Source organism: Rhinopithecus roxellana, unplaced genomic scaffold (genome assembly GCF_007565055.1).
Source record: "Rhinopithecus roxellana isolate Shanxi Qingling unplaced genomic scaffold, ASM756505v1 contig165, whole genome shotgun sequence".
NCBI classification, from domain to species: domain Eukaryota; kingdom Metazoa; phylum Chordata; class Mammalia; order Primates; family Cercopithecidae; genus Rhinopithecus; species Rhinopithecus roxellana.
In genome coordinates, this window is record NW_022141763.1 from 1 (window position 1) to 13,484 (window position 13,484).

The following is a 13,484-nucleotide window of genomic DNA, read 5'->3' on the forward strand; positions in this document are numbered from 1 at the left end:
CAGCAGCTCCACGACCAAGCGCCCGGCTGTCACTGTGCCCGGGGGCAACAAAACGACCCCACACAAAGGCTGCACCCCATCTCCCCTCTGCCAGCTCATCATCAAGGACAGGTGACCCTGCCCGGGCCTGCCTGCGGCCGTAACACCAACAAGCTGAGGCCTCTGTGCCCCAGCCCCCAGCTCTTGCAAAGAGGAAGGAACTAGTGCATGCGGCCTGGCACTGGGGCTGGGAAGGCAGGAGGCCACGGAACCAGGGCCAGGAGCTAGGTCGCCGTGGCGTCCAGGACCCGGGCCCTTGGGTTCCACAGGGCTAAGCTGCCATGTGCCTTTATTGAACTCCATAATCTCTCCTGGCTCCTGGGAAGGTGCAAGGCTGGCCGAGTGTGAGACTCAGAGTAGACCAGTCAACCCAGGACAGAACTCAGGGCTGATATTGGGGAGGCAGATTTGGGCTTTGACAGAGGGAGGTGCTCCTAATGCTGGCAGCCATGGGGTTCAACACCCCGTCCCTGGAAGTACAGGGGCCAAGTACAGGCTGGGTGTCCATCTGCCAGGGTTGTTGGAGGGGGTCCTGAAGCTGATGACCATGTAGACGTGGCTTCTATCTGGGAGCCGGGCTGCAGAGCCACCTTGCTTGCCCATTCCTTGGTCTGTCCCTGACCCGGTCCCCTGGCTGGCCTTGTCCCTTGACCCTCCGTCGGCCACAGGTGCCTCTCTGGTGGGTGCTGGACTCCAGGAGGACAGTCCGGGCAGAGATGCTGGGGTAGGGAGTGGGGGAGAGGCAGCTGCCACCTGAGTGTGACCTGTGCCTCTCCCTGCACAGCCTGTTTGCCCAGTGCCACGCGCTGGTGCCCCCACAGCACTACTACGACGCCTGCGTGTTTGACAGCTGCTTCGTGCCAGGCTCGAGCCTGGAGTGCGCCAGTCTGCAGGCCTACGCAGCCCTCTGCGCCCAGCAGGGCGTCTGCCTCGACTGGCGGAACCACACGCATGGGGCCTGCTGTAAGTGTCCTTCTGCCCCTGCCCTGGAGCTGGGGGTCTGCAGGCCAGACGTGGTCTCTAGGCTCTGCCGGGTGCTGTGCCCAGCCTGAAGCTAGACCCAGGTGGGCTGTGGCCAGGGATGCAGAGATGGTGGGTGTGAGACCAGGGCTGGGGCCATGGGGTGGGGAAGGCTGAGCTGGAGGAACTGAGGTGCTGGGGGTTTTGCCAGTGTCACTAAACGCAACTGGGTGCCCACCACCTGGCTCGGGACAACCGTGAGGGCAGAGGCTGATGCCCCAGGCAGCTGGCCACCCTCCTCTGTGTGTGGGGCACTAGGCAGCTGTCACTCAAGGGGGTCCAGGCTCCTCCGCCTGACATGAGGCAGCCCTCTGACCCCTGCCCCTGCCCTGCAGTGGTGGAGTGCCCGTCTCACAGGGAGTACCAGGCCTGTGGCCCTGCAGAAGAGCCTACGTGCAAATCCAGGTATGTTGCTTGAGGGTCCACCAGGACCGTGGGCTTGCCCTCTGCAGTGCGGAGGGTGGCATCATCTGGGCATAGCAGTCCCACCTGCCAGCTCCCCAGCCCCACCCCACCTGTCTGACAATGCCCTCCCGCCCCCAGCTCCTCCCAGCAGAACAACACAGTCCTGGTGGAAGGTTGCTTCTGTCCTGAGGGCACCATGAACTACGCCCCTGGCTTTGATGTCTGCGTGAAGACCTGCGGTAGGCCACCCGCTCACACTGTCCCCTGCTGCCTCCCCCCCGCCGCCTCCTGGGTGTCCACGGAGGCTGGGACCAGGAGGCTGACAGGAGGCTGACCACCCCCTACCCCTGCTCCCTGCTGCACAAGGACTCTGCTAACACATCTTGTTTCTTCCCTCTTCCTAGGCTGTGTGGGACCTGACAATGTGCCCAGAGAGGTAGGCCCCGCCTTGGTGCTGGGGGATTCTCCCACAAATTCTAAATTCTGGGGAGTGAGGGATGGACATGAAAACGTAGAGCCTCAAAGATTGAGGAATGAGGTGATCTAAGTCCTGGATGGCTGAGTTGGCAGGGACATCACCCACTCACCCACCCATCCTTCCAACCACCCACTCATTCACCTATGCACCCATCTACCCACTCACCTACCCCTCCATCCATCCTTCCACCTACCTAGTCATCACCCACTCATCTGTGCACCCACCCACACCCACTCATCTACCTACACATCCACCCACCCATCCATCCATCCATCTACCCACCCAGCCAGTCAGCCACCCATCCATCCACCATCTATCTACCATCCACCATCCATCTACCATCCACCATCCATCCATCCATCCATCCATCCACCCACCCAACCATCCTTCTGTGCCTCCATTCATCTATCTGTCCTTTCATCCTTCCATCCATCCATCCACCCATCCATCCACCATCCATGCATCCATCCATGCATCCATCCATCCATCCATCCATCCATCCACCATCTATCTACCATCCACCATCCATCTACCATCCACCATCCATCCATCCAACCATCCATCCAACCATCCACCCACCCATCCATCCATTCACTCACCCATCCATCAGTCTACCCACCCATCCACCCAACTATCCACCATCCATCCATCCATCCACCATCCACCATCCACACACCCACATATCCACCCATCCAGCCACCCATGTATCCACCCAACCATCCACCATCCATGCATCCATCCATCCATCCATCCATCCATCCATCCACCATCTATCTACCATCCACCATCCATCTACCATCCACCATCCATCCATCCAACCATCCATCCAACCATCCACCCACCCATCCATCCATTCACTCACCCATCCATCAGTCTACCCACCCATCCACCCAACTATCCACCATCCATCCATCCATCCACCATCCACCATCCACACACCCACATATCCACCCATCCATCCACCCATCTATCCACCCAACCATCCACCATCCATCCATCCATCCACCATCCATCTACCATTCACCTACCCACCCATCCACCCATCCATCCATCCACCCATTCATCCACCCATCCATCCATCCACCCACCCATCCACCCAATCATCCACCGTCCATCCATCCACCATCCACCTACCATCCACACACCCACATATCCACCCATCCACCCCCACCCATCCACCCATCCACCCACCCCTCCATCCATCCACCCATCCATCCACCCACGCATCCATCCACCCACCCACCCACCCATCCATCCATCCATCCACCATCCATCTACCATCCAGACACCCACATATCAACCCATCCACCCACCCATCCACCTATCCACCTACCCACCTACCCACTCATCCACCCATCCATCCACCTATCCACCCATCCATCCACCATCCATCTACCATCCACCCATCCATCCATCCACCCACCCACCCACCCATCTATCCACGCACCCATCCATCCGCCCACCCACCCACCCATCCACCCACCCATCCACCCATCCACCCACCCACCCATCCACCCATCTACCCACCCACCCATCCATCCATCCACCATCCGTCTACCATCCAGCCACCCACCCAACCATCCACCATCCATCCATCCATCCACCCATCCACCCATCCATCCATCCACCCACCATCCACCCATTTATCCATCCATTCTCCCTCCCTCCATTTACCACCCATTGGTCATATGATACTCTGTCTAGAAACTCTGACACGACATCTTGGCCACTTCTGTGCTGCCCGTGCCTCCTACCTGTGGTAGCATCCATGTGGCTGATTCCTTAGCTAAATTCTGCACAAACCTGAGAGGCCTGAGTAGAGCATCTACCATGTGCCAAGCCCCTGCTGGCAGATGCTGGTGAGCAGGTCATGGTCTTGTGGTATCAGTGAATGAGCAGCAACTGTCCTATCCCAGAACCTGCCTGGTGTGCTCAGGTTGACGTGAGGAGGGATGCGGTTTTCCCCCAGGATCCCTCAGCACTCTGTTCAGGGCAGCTGTTTCTCCCCACTGACCACAGCTGCAGCTCCAGGGCTGTGGTGCGACGGGGCCTGCCTGGCACCTCCTGTCCTTTCTACTCACCCCTCTTTCCCTGCAGTTTGGGGAGCACTTTGAGTTCGACTGCAAGAACTGTGTCTGCCTGGAGGGTGGAAGTGGCATTGTCTGCCAGCCCAAGAGGTGCAGCCAGAAGCCTATTACCCACTGTGTGGAAGATGGCACCTACCTCGCCACAGAGGTCAACCCTGCTGACACCTGCTGCAACATTACTGTCTGCAGTAAGGCCATCCCCTGGGGCCCGCACCACCTCTCGGATGTGCACACATCCCCGTAGGCCGGGCTGTCTGTTGTCCTCTCTGTGGCAAGTGGGGAAACAGCTGGCTTGGGGGCCTCCGATGTGCCCCTTGAGAGGGCTTGGGAGGGGGCCACTGGGCACAGTCCAGGCTTCCCTGCTGCAGGGCCTGACCTGGGTGGGGAGGGGACCCTTGGTGGTGCCGGGGGCCTGACCCTGTGCCGTGGCCCCGGGGGCTTTGCCTGTGAGGAGCCACCCTCATGGCCGCATGCCCACCCTGCCTTCAGAGTGCAACACTAGCCTGTGCAAAGAGAAGCCTCCCGTGTGCCCGCTGGGATTTGAAGCAAAGAGCAAGATGGTGCCTGGCAGGTGCTGCCCCTTCTACTGGTGTGGTAAGCAGGGCTGGTGGGCGGGCAGGGGGAGGCTGCCGCCCAGGGTGGGGGGCTGGTGGGCGGGCAGGGGGAGGCTGACGCCCGCGTGGGGGCTGGTGGGTGGGACAGGGGGAGGCTGCCACCCGGGGTGGGGGGCTGGTGGGCGGGCAGGGGGGAGGCTGCCGCCCGGGGTGGGGGGCTGGTGGGTGGGACAGGGGGGAGGCTGCTGCCCGGGGTGGGGGGCTGGTGGGCGGGCAGGGGGAGGCTGCCGCCCGGGGTGGGGGGCTGGTGGGCGGGCAGGGGGGAGTCTGCCGCCCGGGGTTGGGGGCTGGTGGGCGGGCAGGGGGAGGCTGCCGCCCGGGGTGGGGGGCTGGTGGGCGGGCAGGGGGGAGGCTGCCGCCCGGGGTGGGGGGCTGGTGGGTGGGACAGGGGGGAGGCTGCCGCCCGGGGTGGGGTGGCTGTGGGGGATGGGCTTCCTCCTGGGGGCCTCAGATTCTGGGGACACAGATGGCTGCATGCTTGGCTGATGCACCCACCCCAGCCTTGAGCGCCCACTGGGTGTGCACTGGGAGTGGGGGTCTGGCCAGGTGGCCACCCCGGGGCAGTCTCCAACGAACGGCGTTCTCTGTTCTTTCTCCCAAGAGTCCAAGGGGGTGTGCGTTCACGAGAATGCTGAGTACCAGGTGAGCCCCGGGCTGGGTGAGGGGGGGGGAGGGGAGGAGGTCGGCTGCAGTGTGGGGGTTCTGGCAGGCTCTTGGGCTGGCTGGGGTGCTGGAGAGGCCCCTGCCTCACGTCTCTCCCTATGCCCGAAGCCCGGTTCTCCAGTTTATTCCTCCAAGTGCCAGGACTGCGTGTGCACGGACAAGGTGGACAACAGCACCCTGCTCAACACCATCGCCTGCACCCATGTGCCCTGCAACACCTCCTGCAGCCCGGTAAGCGGCCGGCCCAGCCCTGGCTCCCCACCTCAGCCTGCCCTTTTCACTCCTCCCAGACAAGTACCCGGGCGCATGTCTGTGTCGTGACACTTTCTTTCCTCCTTTCAATGCCAACCTCTCCCTGTCCCCACCTCTCCATCCTGACACCTGCCCAGCTTGGGGCCTCCTCCAGGTGGGGGTTGTCGGCAGTCCTGCAGGCTTTGTGTGGTGTGGGGTACAGGCTGGGAGTTCAGCTGCAGTGGCATGTCTGTGTGTGCAGGGCTTTGAACTCGTGGAGGCCCCCGGGGAATGCTGCAAGAAGTGTGAACAGACGCACTGTATCCTCAAGCAGCCTGACAACCAGCACGTCATCCTGAAGGTGTGTGCTCCTGGCCCTGACATGGCCGGGTTGCTTGAGCCCAGGGCAAGGTACAGGCCACCCAGGATCCCCCAGCTGAGTCCTCCCAGTCCTGGACGCAGCTGTGATGGGCGTCCTAGGGCTGCCATGACAAATGAGCAGGCGTCTTCAGGGCAGAAAGGGATTCTCCTGGTTCTGGGGCCCAGAAATCCAAGATAAAAGGGCCTCAGGGCTGTGCTCCCTCAGAGGCTCTAGGTAAGGACCCTTCCCAGCCTCTGGTTACTCCAGGTGCCCCTTGGCTGTGGCCATGAGGTTTCCTTCCCTGTGTCTGTCTCTCCTCTCCCTTTTAAGGATTTAGGGCCCCCCCAGCAGGATGATCTCATCTTAGGATGCTTCATTTAATGACACCTTCAAAGATCCCTTTTCCAAGGCAGGTCACGTTCATAGATTTAGAGTTACAACACAGACAGATCTTTGAGGGTTGTGTGGGCTCCAGACTGGTGCCTGATGTGGAGTCCCACCCGTGTTGCTTGTCCTGGGCCCTGGGACTTGCCAGGAAGCCTCCCCAGCCAGGTGTCTCCAGGGTGTCTTCCTGGCTGGGCTGGGGCTGGGCCTGTTGCCCTCCCTCACCAGAGCTCCCTGCCCCACAGCCTGGGGACTTCAAGAGCGACCCCAGGAACAACTGCACGTTCTTCAGCTGCATGAAGATCAACAACCAGCTCGTCTCGTCCATCTCCAACATCACCTGCCCAGACTTTGATGCCAGCATTTGTGTCCCGGTGAGTGGGCCACCTGGGGCCTGGCTGTGGGGAGTGGGGGCGCCTGGTGTTCCGGGGGTCTGGGGCGCCAGTGCTGCGACAGTGGCCTCGGGCCTGGTCTGAGCTGCCACAGGAGGCTTTGCCTGGGGCTTTCTGCAGCAGCTGCTCCCGCCCATGGCATGGGAGGTGCTGTCATCCCAGGAATGTGTGGGGGTCCTGGGCTCATTCTTCTTTCCCTCCAGGACTCCATCACATTCATGCCCAATGGATGCTGCAAGACCTGTGAGTACAGGGCATAGCCTGGGGGGTGGGCAGGGTCGGGGCACAAGGGCTGGTGCCCTCAGCCCTGCCTAGGGTGGCTTCAGGATGGACAATGGCCTCCGGGTGGGCAGTGAGGGCTGGGGGCTGAGGCCGAGCCTGGGGAAGGGATGCAGCGAGGGAGAGTCGCCCTCTCCCCTCGAAGATGTGGAGGCCCTGCCCTGAGCCACTGCCCCCTCTCCCCAGGCATCCCTCGCAATGAGACCAGGGTGCCCTGCTCCACCGTCCCCGTCATCACGGAGGTTTCGTACGCCGGCTGCACCAAGAGCGTCTTCATGAATCATTGCTCCGGGTCCTGCGGGACATTTGCCATGTGAGTTCCAGGCTGGGAGTGCCTGGAGGGGGTGGTGGAGGCCCCATAGAGGTGAGAGGCCAGTGCTGGCCCTGGGAGGTCGCCCCTCACTCCACCCTCCCCGCAGGTACTCGGCCAGGGCCCAGGTCCTGGACCACAGGTGCTCCTGCTGCAGAGAGGAGAAAACCAGCCAGCGTGAGGTGGTCCTGAGCTGCCCCAATGGTGGCTCGCTGACACACACCTACACGCACATCGAGAGCTGCCAGTGCCAGGACACCATCTGCGAGTTGCCCACCGATACCTCCCGACGGGCCCGGCGCTCCCCCAGGCATCTGGGGAGTGGGTGAACTGGGTGGGCACAGCCACCCTTCACTGCCCTCCACAGCTCTGCCTCCCCCGGACCCTCTGAGCTTCCTGGCCTCCTAAGCTTGGCTTCCTCTCTTCAGATATTTATTGTCTGAGTCTTTGTTCAGTCTTTGCTTTCCAATAATAAACTCAGGCAGACGCACCGCACTGTGTGGTTTAGGTTGGTGCTGCAGGGGTGTGGCTTGGCCACTGTGCATGGCGGAGGCCTGGCCACCGGGCTTTGCACACAGGACATGGGGACACCACACACACGCCACGTGGTTGGCACATCCCTCGTACCAAACGCAGGGGGGATGTGGGGGCTGCCTGCCCTCCACTCCCAGTTCTCACCCTGGGCAAAACCCCCATGGGGCCGTGGAAACGTGGTCAGATTCCCCGGTAGGTATCCGCCCAGCCCTGAATCTGTGAAAAGAGCCCTGGGTTCCTTCACAGCCATTTCCCAGGCTTGCCACGGTTGATGGGGACTTTGTGTAGCCCCGACGGTCAGGTGGCCCTGGGGAGGGTGTGTGTGTGTGTGTGCGAGCATTTGCTTGTGTGCACATGTGTCTGCATGTGCCGTATGTATGTGAATTGCACCTCGCCCTGGGTCTCTACACTGGGAAAATGGAGAAAGTCTTAGTCCTCAGGTCACTGTCAGCTCCTGCTGCAAAGTGACAAAAGGCAACCAGGACCTGGTGGCCCCGTCAGGGCTTTGGGGAGCTGCCAGGCAGAGCTGCCAACGCCTTCAAACCTGCAGAAGTTCTGGTTGGCTCTGTGGACCCAGCTAGACAGGGGGCACTGGGTGTGGACCCTGGGCACAATGCCCACTCATGTTGGAGAGCTGAGCCCCCGGCCTTCTAGGTGGAGCCCACGGAGGCTGCTGGGGTCAGAGCAGGTGCTTATATAGTTCAGAGAGGAGTCTGGTGTCTCCTGTCAAAGGCAGGTGTGTGCGGGGAGGCCGAGGCCCCTGAGCACAGTGATCCAATCTCGAGCATCCTCTGAGGTCAAAGGGGAGGACATCTGTCCCCAGACCGCAAGGCTGTGCCACACCCTTTACCTGTGTCGAAACCCTCAGGAGGGCAGACACCTGGGCTGGGCTCTGCACTTCCAAAGCCAGGGTGCAACCGGTCCCCAGGGCGCGACAGGTCCCCAGGACACAACCGGTCCCCAGGGCGCGACCGGTCCCCAGGGCGCGACGGGTCCGCCAGGTGCAATGGGTCCCACCCCCTGGTGTCCTACCTCCCAAGTAGCTGTACAGGCACGTGGCACCATGACTGGCTAATTTTTAAGAACTTGCTTTTTTATCTTTCAAAACAACCCTATGTTTTACTAAAGTAACATGCACGTGATTTTTGAATAGTTTTGTTTGTTTGGTAGAGAAAGGGTCTCACTATGTTGCTCAGGCTGGTCTCAAATTCCTTCCTGGGTTCAAGTGATCCTCCCACCTCAGCCTCCCAAAGTACCAGGATTATAAGCATGAACCACTGAGCCTGGCTCCTGGCGGGGGGCTGAGGCCACTGCCCTCCCCTAGCTGCTGCCTCCCCCATCTGACCCCAGGGAGGGCAGGGTTGAGGATGGCAGTGGGGCAGTTGCCCCCTGCCCCATCTGACCCCAGGGAGGGCAGTGGTTGAGGGCTGGAGTTGAGCAGCAGCCCTGTGGGGCCTGAAGCCAGTTGGGACATCCCAGCTCACCAGCGCCACCCAGGGTCCTGGGGCCGGCTCAGGCCTGGGGCCTTTCCACTTCCCCACTTGGCTCAGGAGAGCCTCCAAAAGGACCTGCTCATCCCCTCTGGTGGCCCCAGGAGCCCACACTGTCTAGGCCTAGGGACCTCCTGGGCGGTCAGTTGGCCTGGGCCTGCCATGGAGCCCCTGAGGCCACCCCAGAGCCTCTGGCATAGCCATGTGGGGATTCTGGGGGCTTCAGAACTGGCCCTTCCATGAAGCGGTCAGCACGACCCCCAGAGCCATCCCTGGGTCATTTCGAGGGTGACCTGTTTCCGGCCCACCCCCAAAACCTATATATCTGCCTGGTTGTGCCCACTGGGCCCAGCAGTCCCTGCACAGGCCAGGAAATGGGCAGGACGGGGTGGGGGCACTGCAGTCAGAGACCTGGTAAGGAAGAGGTGGTCAGGCTCCCTCCAACTTCCTCATCTGTCTCCCAGCTTGCAGCTGTAAAGAGGGGTTTCTCTTGGTGATGCAGCGTGGACACGGGTGCGGTTGGGCCCCTGCCTGCTCTTCCCTGCTGTGCCCTTTGAAGCAGAGGCTACCTGGGAAGCTCAGGAGAGCATGAGCCCTGACCCCAGTCCTTCCCCAGACAGCCCTGCCCCTTCCTAGAGCAGGCCCCACCCCTTTCCTAGGATGGGCCCCTCGCCTTCCCCAGAGCAGGCCCCACCCCTTTCCGAGAGGAGGCCCCGCCCCTTCCCCAGAGCAGATCCCATCCCTTTCCTAGGACAGGCGCCGCCCCTCCTGCCCACTCAAGATCTTCCTTTTGGGTTCTCTTGTGTCCAGAACTCCAGTGCAGGTGTTGTGGGCTGGGAAGGAGCTGCCCCTTCAGGTGGAGGTAGGATTGGTGCCAATGGAGGGGCAGGGAGACGCAGGGGCTCCCTTACCACCATGTCCAGTCACTGTGCAGCCCCTAACTTTATCCCCAGCGGCCTCCTCTTCCTCACATAGCTCATGCCCCCAGCTGGGTCCTCCTGGGTCTCCCTAGGGGTGGCCTGGGGCAGGGGCTGCCTGGCCTGTTTCCCTGGGCTCCCCACAGTGGGCTAAGCCCACAGCAGAGGAGATAAGGAGCCAGTCAGCCAGGTGGGCAGCCCGCTACCCCCTTGGAGTAGCTGGAAGGGTTGGGACCACGTTCTCTCATTCTCTGGAAGAAGCTGGCTCTTCCCACAGCGGCCTCCCTGTTTCTGGGAGCAGACGGAAGGCCCAGTGCGCTCCTCCCTTCCCCCAACGTAGACTTGCTATTGTTCGCTTGGCTGAAACAAGCCATGCGCCTGGCTGTCAGGTGCTCCGGGCTGTGCCAGCAAACCACAAACCAGGGGCTGAAAGCCACAGGAAAGCTCTATCCCACAGTTCCAGAGGCCGGAGTCTGAGGCGAAGGCGTGGCAGTGCCGCACGGCCCCTCAGGCTAGGGGAGGATGCTTTCTGCCCTTCTAGCTGCAGGTGGCTCTGGGCATCCCTTGGCTTGTGGCTGCATCGCCCACACCCTGCCTCCGTATCCGTGGGGGCTTCTCCCAGGTATTTCTCCCTTTGCATCTCTTCTAAGGACACTGGTCGTTGGATTTAGGGCCCACCCGATCATCCAGGCTGATCTCCTGAGGTCCACAATTTAATCATATCTGCAGAGACCCGTTTTCTTTTTCTTTCTTTGGAGACAGATTCTCGCTCTGCCACCCGGGCTGGAGTGCAGTGGTGTGATCTCGGCTCACTGCAATCTCCGCCTCCCCAGTTCAAGCAGTTCTCCTGCCTCAGCCTCCTGAGTAGCTGGGATTACAGGCATGCGCCACCAAGCCCAGCTAATTTTGTATTTTTAGTAGAGATGAAATTTCACCATGTTGGCCAGGCTGGTCTCAACTCCTGACCTCAGATGATCTGCCCGCCTCGGCCTCCCAAAATGCTGGGATTATAGGCGTGAGCCACTGCACCTGGCCCCGAGTCTTGGTGGCTCGCGGCAGCCGGGTTCTGTCTGGTTCATGCTCCGTTTGTGGCTGCGTGACCGGTGCCCTCCTCCACATCCGGTCACTCTAGGGCCTAGGCTGCGGGAGCAGCTATCACCTCCGTGGTCACAGTGTGGGGACGGGAGACCGAGGGTCGTGCCCATGTCTGAGTCCCCTGAGAGGTTCTGGCTCAGTTCAGACACTAGGGCCCTGGGGCTGCAGTACCACCACCAGGCAGGAGAGGGTGCCAGAGACGCGTGGAGGATTTAAAAACGGAAGGATCTCAGGTGCAGACAGGTGTCTGATGGGAGTCCACAGCATGTCTCAACCTGCTATTATAAAAAATGCAAGCCCAGACGAGAAGGAAGCCATCTTAACCTGTTTAGGAATGTCTGCTCAGAAACTGCAGCACACATTGGACCCCTTGCTGGGACTTGGGAATCACTCCCACAGAAGCCAGGAGACACGGGAGATGTTGGCCACGGCTGTACCTTCCCTCTATGGGGTGCTGGAGGCTTCCCCAAGGCTGTGAGATGAGAGCAAGAAGAAATGAAGACCAGCATTGGGAGACAAAACCATCCTGATTTGTTTCATTTTTATTTATTTTTTGTAGAGACAGGGTTTTGCTGTGTTGCCCAGACTGGCCTTGAACTCCTGGGCTCAAGTGATCTGCCTGCCTCGGCCTCCCAAAGTGCTGGGATTACAGGTGTGAGCCACTGTACCTGGCCCTTATTTCATATAATACGATTATCAAGATGTAAAAGCCAGCTGGCCGGGCGCAGTGGTTCACGCCGGTATTCCCAGCGCTTTGGGAGGCTGAGGCTGGCAGATCACCTGAGGTTGGGAGTTCAAGACCAGCCTGGCCAACACAGTGAAACCTCATCTCTACTAAAAACATAAAAATTACCCAAGTGTGGTGGCGGACACTTGTAATCCTAGGTACTTGGGAGACTGAGGCAGGAGAATGGCTTGAACCTGGGAGGTGGAGGTTACAGTGAGCCGAGAACCCACCACTGCTTTCCAGCCTGGGTGACAGAGCAAGACTCTGTCTCAAAAACAAACAAACAACAACAAGAAAAAACGAATGTAAAAGCCAAGAGAATTTTTGACTTTAGTATTTGAACTAATGAGAGGGTTCTGTAATATTGTTGGAGACGAGGTTGATGAAGGAAGAACAATATAGAAAAATACCTCGTTAACAGCGGCCTCAAAACCTACGAAGATTCCTATGTAGAAAACGTCAGATGGAAGGTGTCCAGGCCATTACAACATTGCAAAGGGCATGAAAGAAGACTTGACTGATGGAGAGGTATGTCATGTTCATGAATGAAAAGTGTCAGTTTTGAAAACTGAGGCTAATTTTAAAAAGTGAAGAACGAGGTCGATTGAGGTCGATTCTCTGCAAACAGCCGTTCACGAGCCCAGTTGAGTTTTTCGTCCAAAGGTCCACGTGAAAGGCCAGAGAGCCAAGCAGAGCTAAGCGAGTTTCAGAGAAGAATCACATGGGACGCCTGCCTCTCAGACAGCGTGGCATTGGTGCAGGGATAGGCAAGTGGATGGCTGGAACAGCCCGTGCACTTACGATGATGCTTTGAGGCAGATGGGTGCTCCACGTCTACAAGGAAGGAGGGCTGTCCCCTGAGTGTGCTGGGCCGGGGCTTCTCTACATGGGGAAATTAGGTGCCTGCTTCACGCTGTAAACAAAAATAAAATACCAGATAGATTAAACAACTCAGATGTGAAAAGTTAAACCTGAAAACGTTTAGAAGGAAAACAGGCATAATGTTTATGACTTCAGGGTAGGAAAGGGTTTCTTAATAAGTCGCTAAAGTCACAAACCATCAAAGTAAAGGGAGAGGCATTTGACCACATTACATTTTAAAAACTGTGTTTGAAAAAAGACAACATAACAAAGTAAAACTACAAGCCAGGGAGTGGAAGGAGGTCATCTCTGTGCATCCAGCGCTGAGGCCAGAGTCCAGGAGATCTAGCAAACAGACAAGCAGCCCAAGGTTGAGGTGGGGGTCACACAGGAGGAGACGGGGACAGGCAGGGGTCACACAGGAGGAGACAGGACAGGCGGGGGTCACAGGAGGAAACGGGGACAGGTGGGGGTCACACAGGAGGAAGCACAGACAGGCAGGGGTCACACAGAGGAAACAGGAACAGGTGCAGGTCACACAGGAGGAGATGAGGACAGGCAGGGATCACACAGGAGGAGGGCAGGGATCACACAGGA

At 59.5% G+C, this 13,484-nt stretch overlaps 1 protein-coding gene across 1 annotated transcript; it reads left to right on the forward strand.

Annotated features, from left to right (window-relative positions):
* Nucleotides 1–3: 3 nt before the first annotated feature.
* LOC104673981 (mucin-2-like) lies at nt 4–7,750 on the forward strand (the record flags this gene model as incomplete). The annotated part of the gene is made up of 14 exons (XM_030926348.1): nt 4–111; nt 824–1,002; nt 1,395–1,464; nt 1,603–1,703; nt 1,869–1,900; nt 4,040–4,217; nt 4,519–4,623; nt 5,245–5,285; nt 5,415–5,537; nt 5,800–5,898; nt 6,528–6,656; nt 6,878–6,917; nt 7,140–7,266; nt 7,373–7,750. Coding segments are annotated over 14 exons (1,552 nt in total), but the record flags the coding sequence as incomplete, so codon positions are not given.
* Between the last annotated feature and the right edge of the window lie 5,734 nt (nt 7,751–13,484).